The 13,758-nt window shown below is 45.3% G+C and overlaps 1 protein-coding gene and 1 pseudogene across 1 annotated transcript; one reads left to right on the top strand and one right to left on the bottom strand.

Moving 5' to 3' along the window:
• Window positions 1-424: 424 nt before the first annotated feature.
• Window positions 425-9,641, top strand: LOC125525045 (DNA-directed RNA polymerase 3B, chloroplastic). Its single transcript, XM_048690061.2, has 19 exons — window positions 425-1,230; window positions 1,970-2,176; window positions 2,260-2,393; window positions 2,528-2,594; window positions 2,837-2,895; window positions 3,053-3,170; window positions 3,403-3,516; window positions 3,641-3,772; window positions 3,879-4,295; window positions 4,535-4,585; window positions 4,866-4,936; window positions 6,125-6,209; window positions 6,314-6,466; window positions 6,729-6,803; window positions 6,965-7,054; window positions 7,516-7,563; window positions 7,638-7,752; window positions 8,629-8,732; window positions 8,839-9,641. The coding sequence occupies exons 1-19, from the start codon at window positions 532-534 to the stop codon at window positions 8,947-8,949; spliced, it is 2,850 nt and encodes a 949-aa protein (XP_048546018.2). The 5' UTR covers window positions 425-531; the 3' UTR covers window positions 8,950-9,641.
• Window positions 9,642-9,772: 131 nt separating this feature from the next.
• Window positions 9,773-13,758, bottom strand: LOC125519369 (uncharacterized; annotated as a pseudogene).

The raw sequence follows: 13,758 nt of genomic DNA, 5'->3' as shown, positions 1-13,758 counted from the left end.
GTTTTGTGAGTCGGCGGGATGCGGAATCTGCTAGAGATGCTCTTAGAACCACAAATCAAACCCCGAAACTGCATCCAAGGGAAAAGAAAAGCAGATCCCCGAATTCGCGCAGCATTGGACGAAGAACAGTGAGAGCCACTTCTCCTCTCCTCTCCAAAACATGGAATTAAGCTCAGGATTAGAACTGCCACAACCCATCCAAGGCCGGAAAACTTACCAAGGCCGGAACCTTATCCACGCCCAGCCGCCAGGCCCCTCCACGTTTACACAGCTCCAGTCGCGAGGTTGACACAAACCCCCGCCGTCGGATGCGAGCCCGACGCGATCCGACGGCCACGCGCGCGCTCCCCCCTCCAAACCCCCGATATTTTTTTCTCGTCCCCCTTATCACCTTCCCCTTCGGTCTCCTCCCTCTCCTCCCTCCCTCCAAGGTTCTACCGAGGTTTCTCCCCCTCCTCCCCCGCCACCTCCACCTCGCCGGCTCCAAATTCCGGCCGCCGGAGCGCAGCCCCTCGGCCCAGGCGGCGGCGCATGCCTCTCCTGCTCGCCCCCATCTCCACGTGCGCGCCCCCGCCGCGGCCCCGCCTGCGCCGCCTCTCGCCGCCGCCGCCCATGGTCGCCGTCCTGCCCGCGCCCGCGCCCCCGCCCCGCCCCGTCACGCTCCTCCCCATCCCCACGCCCCCGCCCCTCAACACCGACGCCTTCGACTGGCTCGACCTCTTCGCCTTCCTCAACTCCCCCGCCGACTCCTACCAGATCCCCCACCCGCCCCCGCCGCTGGCGGATGACGCGGCAGTGGAGGAGGAGCTGGCGATAATCCTCGAGCGGGAGAAGGACCGGGAGCGGGCGCGGAGGGCGGACCACCGGCGGCTGCGGCAGCGGCAGGTCAAGGCGGAGACGGAGGCGTGGGCGCGGGCCGCGGAGGAGTACCGCCAGCTCGAGCGCGAGATGCTCGACCGCCACCTCGCCCCCCAGCTGCCCTACGTCAAGTCGCTCTTCCTCGGCTGGTTCGAGCCGCTGCGCGACGCCGTAGCCAGGGACCAGGACGTGCAGCGCCGCAAGCGGGTCAAGCACGTCTACGCCAAGTACCTGCTCCTGCTCCCCGCCGAGAAGGTCGCCGTCATCGTCATGCACAAGATGATGGGCCTCCTCATGTCCAGCAAGGACGGCTGCGGCAGCGTCCGCGTCGTCCAGGCCGCGCACTCCATCGGCGAGGCCGTCGAGCGCGAGGTTTGTTATTGATGGCTCACTTCTAGCCGCAACTTCATGGTAGACAATTTTTCGATACTACTATCTATTATGACTTAGAAATATTAGCTCGTTTACAACAATGTGATACTTAGGCCTAGTGATGGCGACCTTAGTGTAATTAATGTAGATGGTTCCTTGTGATTTCCATCTGACTGGTCAACAATTTGACTTGATCGACATGCCTAATTAGTAGTTCTGCAATGCAATGAAGTTAAGAAATTGGAGGAGCCGAGGACATTATGCAACTGGTGGATGTGCTATGGGTTATGATATTTTGTCTCCAAATCGTGTCGTCGTGTGATAGCTGGATGAAGTTGTTGACCTACTTTGTTAATTAAGATCCAATAGATACATCGTGTGAGTTGTTCAGCAAGTGGAGATGGCATCTATTTGCCCGTTTGACTATAGGTTTTCTGGCAGTGACAATGTGACATGATGACAGATTGCCAGATCTGAAATCATGTGCGGTGTGTATTTTATTTATGGATGACAAAGCCTTGGATTAGGAATTCATCTTCCTCTGGCTCAGGCTTCGGCTATTCTGCTTGTGCGCTAGAGCTGTATATGTTGTAAAGGACTGGAGTTTGATCACGTTAATTAGGATGAACTCAATGCTATTGTAGGAGGTTCTCCACTTTGCCATTCAGTATTCATCACACAATGTTTCCTAGTGTCAGTTGATTTTTCTGTGTGTTGAAAGCTATTTATTGTTCTGCAGTACAAAGTCCAGGCTTTCTTTCAGAAGACTAGGAGAAAAACTAGGAGCAAAACTGACAGTGAAAATGATCCAGCATTAAACAAGGAACAGGCAAAATGCCGGAAACTTGTTAAGAGTTTGGTGAGGAGGCGAAAATTGACTGAAGCACAGAAGCTTGTGCAGCAGGAGATTGAACTGGAGGAATGGGGCACAGAAGCCCAAGTGAAGGTTTGTTTTCCAGATAGCATACCTACAATTACAGAATTTTGTCTCATATGTTATGGAAGGTAATCCTCCTTTTGTGACTGCAGCTAGGAACTCGCCTGATTGAATTGTTGTTGGATTCGGCATTTGTGCAGTCACCAGCCGACCAAACACCCGACAGTTCTCCTGATTTTCGACCTGCATTTAAGCATGTATTGCGAAAGCCTATTGTAGAAAATGGGTAGGGCTGCACATTTTCCCAGCGTTTGCCTTTGTTGCATGCTTTGTGTTTGCATTGACATGCACTGTTGTGTCAGTATCATGTGCTTGCTTAGATTCCTTAGATCTGTTCTGACATTTCTGTTCAATGAGCAGGAGACTAAAGAAGAAGCACTTCGTGATAGAGTGTGATCCTCTTGTGCATGAGGGGTTCGAAAGCACTGTAAGTTTATTTTGCACTGCTATGATGTTCTTTTCTGGATGGATATAGACTTTTGACCTAAATGACCATCCACTTGTTTTCTTTTCCTTATTTTTATAATCTGGATTTTCTCGAGTGTCAACCCATCGAGTTTGTTCAAAAATTTACTTGCAATGCTCGCTGCATTGCAGATTGCATTTTCTTGTTTTTATCTGTTCAATGGAAATGCTTCACACGTATTTAGAAGTTTGAATTTTTTGCAGGCTAGACACGTGGAGATACCCTATCTTCCTATGCTGGTACCTCCTACAAAATGGAAGGGGTATGGTAGTGATTCATGCATTTGTCCTTATTCAGTTAATTATGTTGGGTATTTACTAGTTCATCAATATTTAAAGTAGCTATGTATGGTTAATTAGATGATATAGTTGATTGCATCTTCTGTCTGGTGATCATTTTCGAACCATGTATTGTTTCAGCTATGATAAAGGCGGACACCTTTTTCTGCCTTCGTATGTTATGCGGACACATGGTGTGAAGGACCAGAAGGAAGCCATTAAGAGTGTTCCAAGAAAACAGCTGCGAAAAGTATTCGAGGTTTGCTGACCAGTCATCTTTGACACAGCCTGCATTTATATTCTTAAACTCGTTTCCCTTGGCATTGTGGCACATCATCAACACTCGTTTCCTTAGTAGTGAATGTTAGTCTCATAACAGCATGGTCTAGATATTCTTCCTGCTTTAATGATTATTTCTGATGTTTATTCATTTGTGCTTGCTTATTTTTATTGAATGATGAAAGCAGTCTGAAGCATTGTCATATTGGCAGGCATTAGATATCCTTGGGGGTACTAAATGGAGAGTGAATAGACGGGTACATGATGTTGTTGAGACTATTTGGAGTCGTGGTGGGGGTATTGCAGGACTTGTTGATAAGGGAAATGTGAGTCAACTGCATATGGTCAATTCTGACATTGTGAATACTTTGTTTCCTTCTGTTTTCGTAATATGCTCTAGTGGCCACACATGTTTTTAACTACCTGTTCGCTCTTCTGTTTTGTGTATAGATTCCTCTACCTGAACAACCTGAAACAGAAGACCCAGATGAAATCCAGAAATGGAAGTGGAGCGTAAAGAAGACAAAGAAAGCTAACCGCGAACTGCATGCTGAGCGATGCGATACAGAACTAAAACTCTCTGTATGTGTTATAAAGAGGCGCTCTTACTTTCTTAGATATCACGGTCTACATTTTTTGGTATGGTATGCTGTTACTGAAGCTACACCGTTTCCACCTTTGTGAATAGGTTGCTCGTAAAATGAGAGAGGAGGATGGCTTCTATTATCCTCATAATCTAGATTTCCGTGGTCGTGCATACCCTATGCATCCACATCTGAGTCACCTAGGTTCAGATCTATGCCGAGGTGTTCTAGAGTATGCTGAAGGGCGGCCACTCGGAAAATCTGGTTTACGCTGGTTGAAGATACATTTGGCTAACAAATATGGCGGAGGCATTGAAAAGCTTTCTCATGAGAGCAAACTAGCGTTTGTGGAGGATCATTTGCCTGATATATTTGATTCAGCATCAAATCCTGTTGATGGGAACTGTTGGTGGATTAATGCTGAGGATCCATTTCAATGTCTAGCTGCATGCATGGATCTTTCTAAGGCATTAGAAAGTCCATCACCTCATGATGCTGTCTCTCACCTACCTATTCATCAGGTATTGTCTTCATTGAGAATGAGGCTCACTCGCATAGGTTTCGACATTACTTAAATCATCACCTGTAAATAGAGAATAGCGAAAGGCCAATATCCTAGGATTGATCAAGGTTAATAACTCAATATTATGTGCACCGAGGTGTTACTTATGCTTTTGCAATGAAAGCATTTGAGATATCTCTGCCCAGCCGCATTTTGTCACGACATTACTAATTACTGGTCACATTTTCCATCTTTTAGGATGGTTCATGCAATGGGTTACAACACTATGCCGCTCTTGGAAGAGACTATGTAAGTTTTTCCTGCTATACCAACTGAGCATCACTTGGCCTGAACATTATTTTCTGTACTTGTGATATCGTAAAATAAAGCTAGCACTTTGTGCTTAATATGTAATTATATAGTCGAGTGTACTGTTTTTTTTTATTTTACATGAATTTTCTTCACTGTCTGGAATTTATCAGTACTCAACCGGGTCGCAAAACTTCTGTTTTCATTTGCATGTTTTTTTTCATGAAATTCTATAGTGGAACTATCCAGATATTAACACTTGACAATTGTCTTTGTACAGATGGGTGCGGCAGCTGTCAACTTGGTTCCTGGAGAGAAACCTGCAGATATCTACTCAGAAATAGCTGCTAGGTGCCTCCCTCCCCCTCTCTAATTCCCGTATGCACTACATTTGTGGATGCCCCCCACCCTCCACCCCCACGGAAGGATCAACAAACATCGCTTACATCTTCTAGTTGTTCAAAACAGCTCTACATGTCTATTTTGATTATATTTCTGAGCTATTTATGTAAGTTGTTATCATAACTGAATTTTATCATACTACTAGGAAATATATTTTATATGTCCTAGGGAAAACTTTTACCTTTACCATTAAGTTACCTTCTTTTATTAGATCAGGCGACAAAGTATTTGCCTTCATTAAAACACAAGCAGTGACAATTGTGCGTGAAGAAAAACAAATCCATGAAGTTATATGTTTGACTTCTTGAAATAAATGTAGCCGGCTGTGACTAAGGAACCTTTCTGTAATTCTAAAAGAAACAACAGGCTCTAGCAACATCTCGTTTTTATAATTTTATTTGGAAAGAACACTAAGGTACCATAGGGAGGGCAGGCCTTGAACCTGAACGACCACTGAAGCTGTTGCCACACCCAGTTCTCCTTTCCAATTATTAATTTGCCTTAATAGATTATAGTATCTTGTAATATGTCCTAGGGAAAACTTTTACCTTTACCATTAAGTTACCTTCTTTTATTAGATCAGGCGACAAAGTATTTGCCTTCATTAAAACACAAGCAGTGACAATTGTGCGTGAAGAAAAACAAATCCATGAAGTTATATGTTTGACTTCTTGAAATAAATGTAGCCGGCTGTGACTAAGGAACCTTTCTGTAATTCTAAAAGAAACAACAGGCTCTAGCAACATCTCGTTTTTATAATTTTATTTGGAAAGAACACTAAGGTACCATAGGGAGGGCAGGCCTTGAACCTGAACGACCACTGAAGCTGTTGCCACACCCAGTTCTCCTTTCCAATTATTAATTTGCCTTAATAGATTATAGTATCTTGTAACAGCCTCTTGCAGAAATGTAGGGAAAGGCTGCCTACAATAGACCCAAAGTGGTCGGACCCTTCCCCGGACCCTGCGCAAGCGGGAGCTACATGCACCGGGGCTGCCCTTTAATAGATTATAGTATTTAGCTTATTTGTCATCTAACTGTTAACTCAGTTTTTAGATTATTTATTTCATAATGCTTTTCCCTAGTGCCTAGTGGCACTCAGTAATTAATAATGTTTTGGCATAAACTTGACTGAAGGGTATTGGATGTTGTACGGGAAGACTCAATGAAAGATCCTGCTACTGATCCAAGTGTTTCATTAGCAAAGGTTTTAGTTGATGAGGTTAGCCTTCTCCCTGCCCCGCTCTGCCTCTGTCAAGAAATATTCTTCTTCGTGTACTTTTCTTTAACAAAACAGTTGAGGACCTGGACATTGGTAGCTTACAGGTGGATAGGAAGCTGGTCAAGCAGACAGTGATGACGTCAGTTTATGGTGTCACATTTATCGGTGCTCGCCAGCAAATTAAGAAGAGGCTTCAAGAGAAAGGACACATTACAGATGACAAATTGCTCTATGATGTGTCCTGCTATGCTACCAGGGTAAGTACTTCATTTGCATCTGACAGACTGGCGATTTTTGTGACTCCCTATCATTGTTAAAGAAGGCACACCTAGGCTCTAGGTGATAGCAAAACGCCTAGAGCTTAATCGTGCTAGGTGTGCACAGCGTGTGCTTTGGTGAGAAAAGCACAAGGCGGTGGCAAAATACGCAATTAATGCCTAGTGCATTCTTTTTCCTTGCTCCCTATTGATTGCATTGGAGAGACAAGGACATGCTGTAACTGTTGTATCTCTGATGAAGGTAACTTTGGATGCACTAGGACAAATGTTCCAATCTGCCCGTGCTATAATGGCATGGCTTGGTGACTGTGCAAAGGTATACGATATATTCTGTTCTGAATCATAGTTTTTTCAATTGATTTAAAATTTGACAGGCATCCCAATGTAAAGTGTGGCATTGCATGTTCCTTTGTACAATAACCTTGGTAGTTGAGTTGAGTTATCAAAAGGCTCTGACAGTGTTTCAATTCTTCATAGATGATTGCTTCAAAAAATCAACCAGTCAGATGGACGAGTCCTGTTGGTCTTCCAGTTGTGCAACCATACAAGAAATATAAAAACTATATGGTAAGCTACTTATCAACTATTGCACATATATGTGCATTTTTTTTGTATATCTACACTAAACAAGCAGTGTACATGGATACTTGATTTGTTTTGGTTATGCTTGCTCACTTTTCTTCGAGGGAGCATATTTGCTCATTTGTGTAAATGTCATGTTAGTTATGCACCTTTCGAAACATCACTGCAGTGTGAGTTGAAGAGCACTATTTTTTTGAACAGGAGAAGAACACTATTGGTTCGTACATGAAAATAAACATGAGCTAATTGTATAATCTGGACCATATTTGTTTTAATTCTCATATAATCCTTGAAAAAGGTGTCCAACGTCTGGAAGGGGCATTCTAGGAAGAATTGAGATGCATTCAAGTTAAAATATTTAATTGCTGCGAGACAATGCTCTACTATTTTGCCACTTTATGAACACTATTTGTGTTATTTATTTCAATATCGCCATTATCGTGCAGATACGAACTTCTTTGCAATGTCTGGCTTTACGACGGGAGGGTGATGCAGTAAGTAACTCTATTCACTTACTCCTTGCTTATTCCAACTATCATGGTTAATTTTTGCTGTCATTAAATTTTAGATTGCAACCCAACGGCAAAAGGCAGCTTTTCCACCGAATTTTGTGCATTCTCTTGATAGTTCACATATGATGATGACGGCAATTACTTGCAAGGAGGCTGGTCTTCATTTTGCAGGTATTTTCTGATTTCTGGTTCCATTGCTAGCACAAATATTTTAGTAGCAAACCTCCTCCCAGTACCAACCAACCTTAAGCTTTCACTTCAGTGGAAGTGGAATGAACTGGATTGTTTTCTTTGATCTACTATATTTAGCCTTATTTTCTGAAAGGATACATTTAGCTAAAATTCGACATTGCCTTCTTTAAACTTCATCTTTATATCAAAATTTCCATATTGGCCTTTACCAGCCCTTTTAGAAAAATGTTATACATGCTACTGGTTTTGCATCCCAGCAGCAGTAGCTACCTTTTACATTTTCGGTCGTTTCATGCATTGTCACTGAGGCAAGGTGTTCTGTTCATATATAATAATATATCAGATAGGAATAAGCTTGATGTAAAACAAAGTTTCTGGTGAATCATGGATGTCAGCTTCCTTTTCTTGCTGTTGGGTAATGTGCTATGATCTAAAAACGTCTTATATTTTGGTAGAGGGAGTACTTGTTTAAATTCTCATAAGTGTTCAGTCAGTAGTGCTAATTGTTGGTTCCAGTATATTTGCGCAAATCAAATAGCATATGATTTTGCTAAAAAGGTCCCACAATCCTCAAATACACTTGCTTGCCTATTATTCAGACAACAAGAATAAGGTCCTGTTAGGGTCCAAATATGACGAGTTGACCAGGATCCAAGCTCTCTTGGGAGCATATGGTGTAATTTTAGTGCGAAAGAATGTAGTCACAATCCCTTTGTATCAAACAGCCAATAGATAATGCAAATTAAGTCGATTTTGGACGTTGTCCTCAAATGCTTTGTGCTTTCGTTGCTTGTGCTTATGGTGCTTGTCGGTAAGCAATTTATGTTGCCTTCTGCTGATGTGTTTTGGCTGCAGGAGTGCATGACTCATTTTGGGTGCATGCATGTGATGTCGATAAAATGAATCAGATCTTGAGAGAGCAATTCGTGGAGCTGTACAGCATGCCAATCCTTGAAAACGTATGCTGTCAGACTGTACCCTATGTCTTTTAATCAAGCAATGCTTTGTTCTTCAACTGTATCAGTAGATTATTCCCTAATGCTCTTTTTCTTATATTGAATCCAGCTACTGGAAGAGTTTCAAACATTATTTCCGACAGTAGAGTTTCCTCCCTGCCCAGCACAGGGGAATTTTGATGTGAGAGAAGTTCTCAAGTCTACCTATTTCTTCAACTAAGCTTACCGGGAGAGTTACACTTTAACATGTCCATGGGCTCGGCATGGTTGAATAGCTGAATTGCCAGATCATTTTATTCACAAATCACAGAAAGATGGCTGTGCAGCAGCCAGCGGCTGATGGGCCAAGAAGCTGAGTTTTTAAAATCTTTGGCGTGAGAAGCAATTACAGCAGCAAGCCATTGCAACTCAGCCTTGTTGGCACACCGGCAATAGAAGCGTGAATGGTGTTTTGGCATCGGCAAATCAACTCGCTGGACTCTGGACCCAGGAGCATGCCAAATGGTTAGACGAAGCCCTGATCTGAACGAGCCTCAAGTAGTTGATGCTGATGATTTTTTGGTTGACGCATGATCTACCAGGATTTAAAATTCAGTCAAGGCGCTGCCTACCAGTACTCAGGCCAAGAAGGTAAGTTATGGGATATCAAGTTGTCAATTGCTGAAGAGTCCAGTCATGCTGACGATGCTGATTGAAATTTACCATAGATGAGAGTCTGAACCCTAATTTTACTGTCTATACGTTTTTTGATCTCTTAGGATTTTTGTAGCCGATGGCTCTGCATGCGCTGCACCATCACCCTGTAATAATGTGTAGAATCCGGGCACCAAACAGAAACCAAAAAGTGTATATGAGATCCATAGATGCTGTTGACATGAAATAAAAATGTACATGAGAAAACTTTTGACTCTACTACTGCACTAATCTTTGGTCTCCTTGATGATGTTGTTCCGGTACGTAGATATGATCGTGTGGTGTTGACTCTTGTACTACAGCTTTACTATAAACAAGTCGTTCGAAGTTTGTACGAATTCTGATCAAATTATTTTTGAGCGTTTCTTTTCTTTTTGGAAATAGTACCAATGAACCAAACACTTGACACGCACGAAGCGTGCCTACTCTTCAGTCGAACACGACAAGCTTCTCGTACATGGGCCCGGAGATGGCCTTGTCCATGACGGCCCTGGGCGACGGGGTGTAGTCGCCGCCGAGGAACAGCTTGAGCATGTTCTTGGAGAAGCCGCTCACCAGCGCCACCCCCTTCTGCTCCGCCGTCGCCGGCACCGAGCGCGAGGCCCGCAGGTTCCAGAACACCACCTGCGGGCCTCGGCGTACTTCCTCGTGATCGCCTCGTAGTCCGTCTCCCACGGCCTCGTCGAACTCCATGTCGCTGAACACAAACACCTTCTTCACCATGCGCTCCGGAGGGACCTTGCCGGCGACGGCCACGCGCAGGAGCTGGTCGAACACGGCCCGGAAGTCGGTGTTCATGCCCCACTCCATCTCGCAGATGAACTCCGCCTTCTCCAACAGGGTCTCGCCGCGGATGCGGTGCAGCTGTGGCGCCGCGCTGAAGGTGATCACGCGGTGGCGCCACGGCTCATCGCAGAGCTCCGACAGGAGGAGCCCCAGCGCGACGCAGACGTCCATGGGGACGCCGTGCATGCTGCCCGACACGTCGCACACGGCGAGGCAGTTGTTGAGCTTGCCCAGCGCCAGCAGGTCGTCCACCATGCGCTTCCACTGCAGGTCGGCGACCTCGTCCTCGCCGTCGACGGCCGACTCCAGGATCTTGTGCGGCAGCAGGGCGCCCGCCGCGATCTTCTTCTTTCCCGACTTGACGTCGGCGAGGTAGCCGTTGAAGCGCTCTTGGTCGTGATAGATGAAGTGGTCCTTGTAGTTCTTCATGGCGACGGACGCCACGCGCGTGTACAACACCTTCCCCCACTCGCCCGCCGACATGAAGGTCTCGGGGAGCTCGAGGGCATGGCGGAGCGGCACGTAGGCCTCCTTGCGGAGGCGCTCCCGCGCGCGGTAGGCGTAGTGCGCGTCCGGCATGTCCTTGGGAAGATCGCGGGCCGAGCCCTTGGGGAAGAGGCGGCGCGCGATGGCCTCGCAGATGAGCGTGGAGCGGTCGTAGCAGCTGTCGACCGACGGGCACCATTTCCCGGCCAGCGAGAGGTTGATTTTGCCCTCCGCGAGCTTCTTCATGTCCTCGGCGAGGAGGTCGGCGAACACCTCCGCCGTCATGTCATGGAGGAGGCGGTAGTTCTGGTCGCGGGCGTACCTCTGGACGGCCGTCGCCGCGGCGTCCGCGCGCTTCTTCCGTCGCTCGACGGTGGCCTGGGCGGCCTCCTCCAGATCACGCCTCTGGCTAGCAGCAACGCGCGCCTTCCTCGTGCGTTTCTTCTCGCGGCGCGCGAGCTCCGGCACCTCCTTCGTCGGCCCGCGGTGCGCCATACGCAATCGAAGGCGGGCGATGAGTCCTCCTCCCTCGGCGGCGAGGCGGGCCTGCTTCCCCGGGGTCCTGGTGGAGGCGCCGCCGTGGATGATGCGGTGGAGGATCTCGAGGAGGTCCTTGAGGTAGCCGAACTCGGCGACGGGGCGCGCGTTGAGGCAGAAATACGCTGCTGGACCATGGTCCAGCCGAACCCACGCTCCAAACCTTCCATCTGTAATGTATGTTTTATAATCTTCTATTTTTAATGGAGCAGTTGGTCTCAGTTTTCTTTGTTTTATCTTTCATGATTTTTTTATATCTTCTTCCACCTTCGCTGGTTTTTTTAATAGATTTTTTCGTCCTCTCTCCCGCTTCATCGGTTTATTTTCGCGTCACCCTCTCACACAATGAAAGAAATCTGAGTAGATCAGAACTTTTCATACTGGCGCAAGTTATTTAGTAATGTAGAATCAATCACGAACAATCTCTAAAGATCAAATCTAAATTAATTAAACTTACCTTAAATCACTCAATCACATTAATTAGAAAACAAATAATTAATTTTCAGAAAAATCGCTCAATCACATTAACCTTACCTTAACTCACGGATGGTAATCAATCTCCAAACAAAGAAAATAATACATCGATGGAGCAGTAAATAAACTCCTTTTCTTATGACATGTATATGATCTTTCCTTCCCTCTCCGTTGTCGAGCGTTCTTGATTCTCGAGGCCGATGCTTGGGCTACGTCACTGGGTCGCGACGGTGCCGGAGGACGAGGACGGCGAGGCCGGGTGCCGCGGCACCTCGTTGGCCGTGGCCGGTGAAGGGGGCGAAGAAGGGCGGCTTCCTTGGCCGTGGCCCTGGGAGTTGATGCGGTGGAAGCGGCACTTGAAGGACCCGGCGTAGGTGACCGGCGCGCAGACGCACTTGGAAGCGGGCCCATGGCCCGCGCCGGACGGCGTCGACACCGGCCCGGGCCACCTCCTCCGCGTACGTATTCTTGGAGCTGTGGCTGGCCGATTTACATGAAATTAATTCTCTCAGTTGTGGTGGCAAATATAATACTACCTCCGTCTAGGTGAATAAGTCATTCACGTAGTTCTAGGTTATCGATTTGAGGAATTAAATATGTATTATATATCATGAAAAGTATATCACCAGATTTCTACATGAATGTAGTTTCTAAATATATATTTTTTTGTCACATATAATACATATTTAGATCAGTTTTGCTAAAGCACATCTAGATGTGTCATAAGTATTGTACATCTAAGTCCTATGTCATTGATCTTACGTTAAGATTCGTGAGGATATTTCTTTTTTTTTCTTTTTCTCTTTATATTTGATTCACTCACTTAGATGTGCAATAACTAGAGCACGTCTAGATGTGTCTTAGACACACCCTATTTAGATAGTTAAATCGTCGACTTAGAACTACGCGAATGACTTATTCACCGAGACGGGGGTAGTACATAATCCATATTGTTATGCACTAGCGTGTGTGTGTGAAATAGATGAATTATGGTCCCGTACCCAATAAGATGAATATGTATGTGTGTGTTAGAGAGAGAGGGGGAGAGAGTGTGAGGAAGAGGGAGAGAGAGAGAAAGAATGTGTGTGAGGATTTGATGGTAAAAAAGGTCGCCAATATCACTTGATATGTATGAGAATATTAATATTGAACTCTTAAAGTTAATGTGGCCCCGTTACAACGCACGGGCGTTCTTCTACTCCCGATAAATCACAAGTGGACATGATGGCAAGCGAGGTTGGTATCATGCCCACACAATCCCACGTTATTCGTGCAGTTTTTATATGGCGAGCATGTATATTTAGATTATCCACAGTGAGAGTAACATAGGTGGTAACATCACACATCTCTACGCAAAATCGATGATGTGGCGAGTAATTAATGAGGAAAGAGAGGCATGTGATAACATAGCTAGTTACTGTAACATCACATATACCAAGATAAGATGAATCTACAACCTAATAAATGAAGTATTGCATGACACCACACATATGTTACTTCTCACTATAAAGGTAATAACATAGACTAGTAACATATGCATATTACTAGTCTAAGTTATTACCCATTATAACTAGTCTTATATCTCCGCACCATATTGAACCTGTATACCTTTCGTATTCCCACTGACAAGTCAGGTCTGTTGCATGCAGAAACAAGACGCATTGAATCGCTCGTCAGTTGTAACGGCAACTTGTGGCACGCTCCCCTCCTTCTCTTTAATTCATTCAGTCTTATTGCTTGGGTTGTCCAACCTTTGTTCTCAGCGCTTGTTCTCACTTTCTTTTGCAATCATCATCTTGGTCAATTGTCCATTTTTATGAAAGTTAATCTTTAATCTGGTTAATTGTTCAAATAAGCATAACACCAGCTTTATGTTTCTCGCTTTTGCCAAATCATGCTTCATAAAGATGATAGTATCATCGGCGTACTGTAGGATAGGCATACCTCCATCAACTAGATGAGGCACCAGGCCACCTACCTGACCAGCCTCCTTAGCCCTTCCTATTAGAATTGCCAACATATCGACTACAATGTTGAACAAAATAGGAGACAT

This window comes from Triticum urartu, chromosome 7A, assembly GCF_056163025.1.
Source record: "Triticum urartu cultivar PI428250 chromosome 7A, HENAU_Tu73, whole genome shotgun sequence".
Taxonomy (NCBI): Eukaryota; Viridiplantae; Streptophyta; class Magnoliopsida; order Poales; family Poaceae; genus Triticum; species Triticum urartu.
The sequence above is the reverse complement of the archived record's forward strand: the minus strand, read 5'-3'. Positions and strand labels throughout refer to the sequence as shown.

Excerpts from the sequence above, each read along its gene's own strand:
- LOC125525045 (XM_048690061.2), top strand. The coding sequence starts at position 532 with ATGCCTCTCCTGCTCGCCCCCATCTCCACGTGCGCGCCCCCGCCGCGG. Across the intron at positions 3,171-3,402 it reads AGCTGCGAAAAGTATTCGAG|GCATTAGATATCCTTGGGGG; the intron begins GTTTGCTGACCA and ends TCATATTGGCAG. Across the intron at positions 6,467-6,728 it reads TGTCCTGCTATGCTACCAGG|GTAACTTTGGATGCACTAGG; the intron begins GTAAGTACTTCA and ends TCTCTGATGAAG.